We start from the raw sequence: 313 nt of genomic DNA, 5'->3' as shown, positions 1-313 counted from the left end.
CCCCGCCAGCCCTGGGAAAGGTGTTGCTTACCCACAATGAGGCCAGTGTAGCCACGGGCAGGGTCATACGGGCACTTCTCCTTGCCTTCCTCAAAGTGGGATGGCAACGTGAACCTGTCGGCATCCTGGAAGGGGGACATGGGACCGGGTTAGACAGGAGGGGACAGACCCAACTCTCCTGCCAGCCCCAGGCTCTCTGCAGAGGCTGTTACCGGGGACAAAGTGATGCCCGTGGCCATGCCCTTATCCGGGCAAGACAACCCCCTCCCCCCGGCACCCTCCAGCTGGTCAGAAATCACAGGGACAGCCAGAG

The 313-nt window shown here is 62.3% G+C and overlaps 1 protein-coding gene across 1 annotated transcript in view; it reads right to left on the bottom strand.

The window, feature by feature from the left end:
- Positions 1–313, bottom strand: part of SEMA4G (sema domain, immunoglobulin domain (Ig), transmembrane domain (TM) and short cytoplasmic domain, (semaphorin) 4G) — a gene marked incomplete at its 3' end in the record, with an annotated part of 5783 nt that overhangs the window by 2252 nt on the left and 3218 nt on the right. Inside the window, exon 5 of the mRNA XM_010087424.1 lies at positions 32–125. Within this exon, the coding sequence (XP_010085726.1) occupies positions 32–125 (94 nt within the window). The remainder of the gene's footprint in view (positions 1–31; positions 126–313) is intronic.

This window comes from Pterocles gutturalis, unplaced genomic scaffold (genome assembly GCF_000699245.1).
Source record: "Pterocles gutturalis isolate BGI_N339 unplaced genomic scaffold, ASM69924v1 scaffold10791, whole genome shotgun sequence".
Taxonomy (NCBI): Eukaryota; Metazoa; Chordata; class Aves; order Pterocliformes; family Pteroclidae; genus Pterocles; species Pterocles gutturalis.
This window is presented reverse-complemented; position numbering and strand designations above follow the sequence as displayed.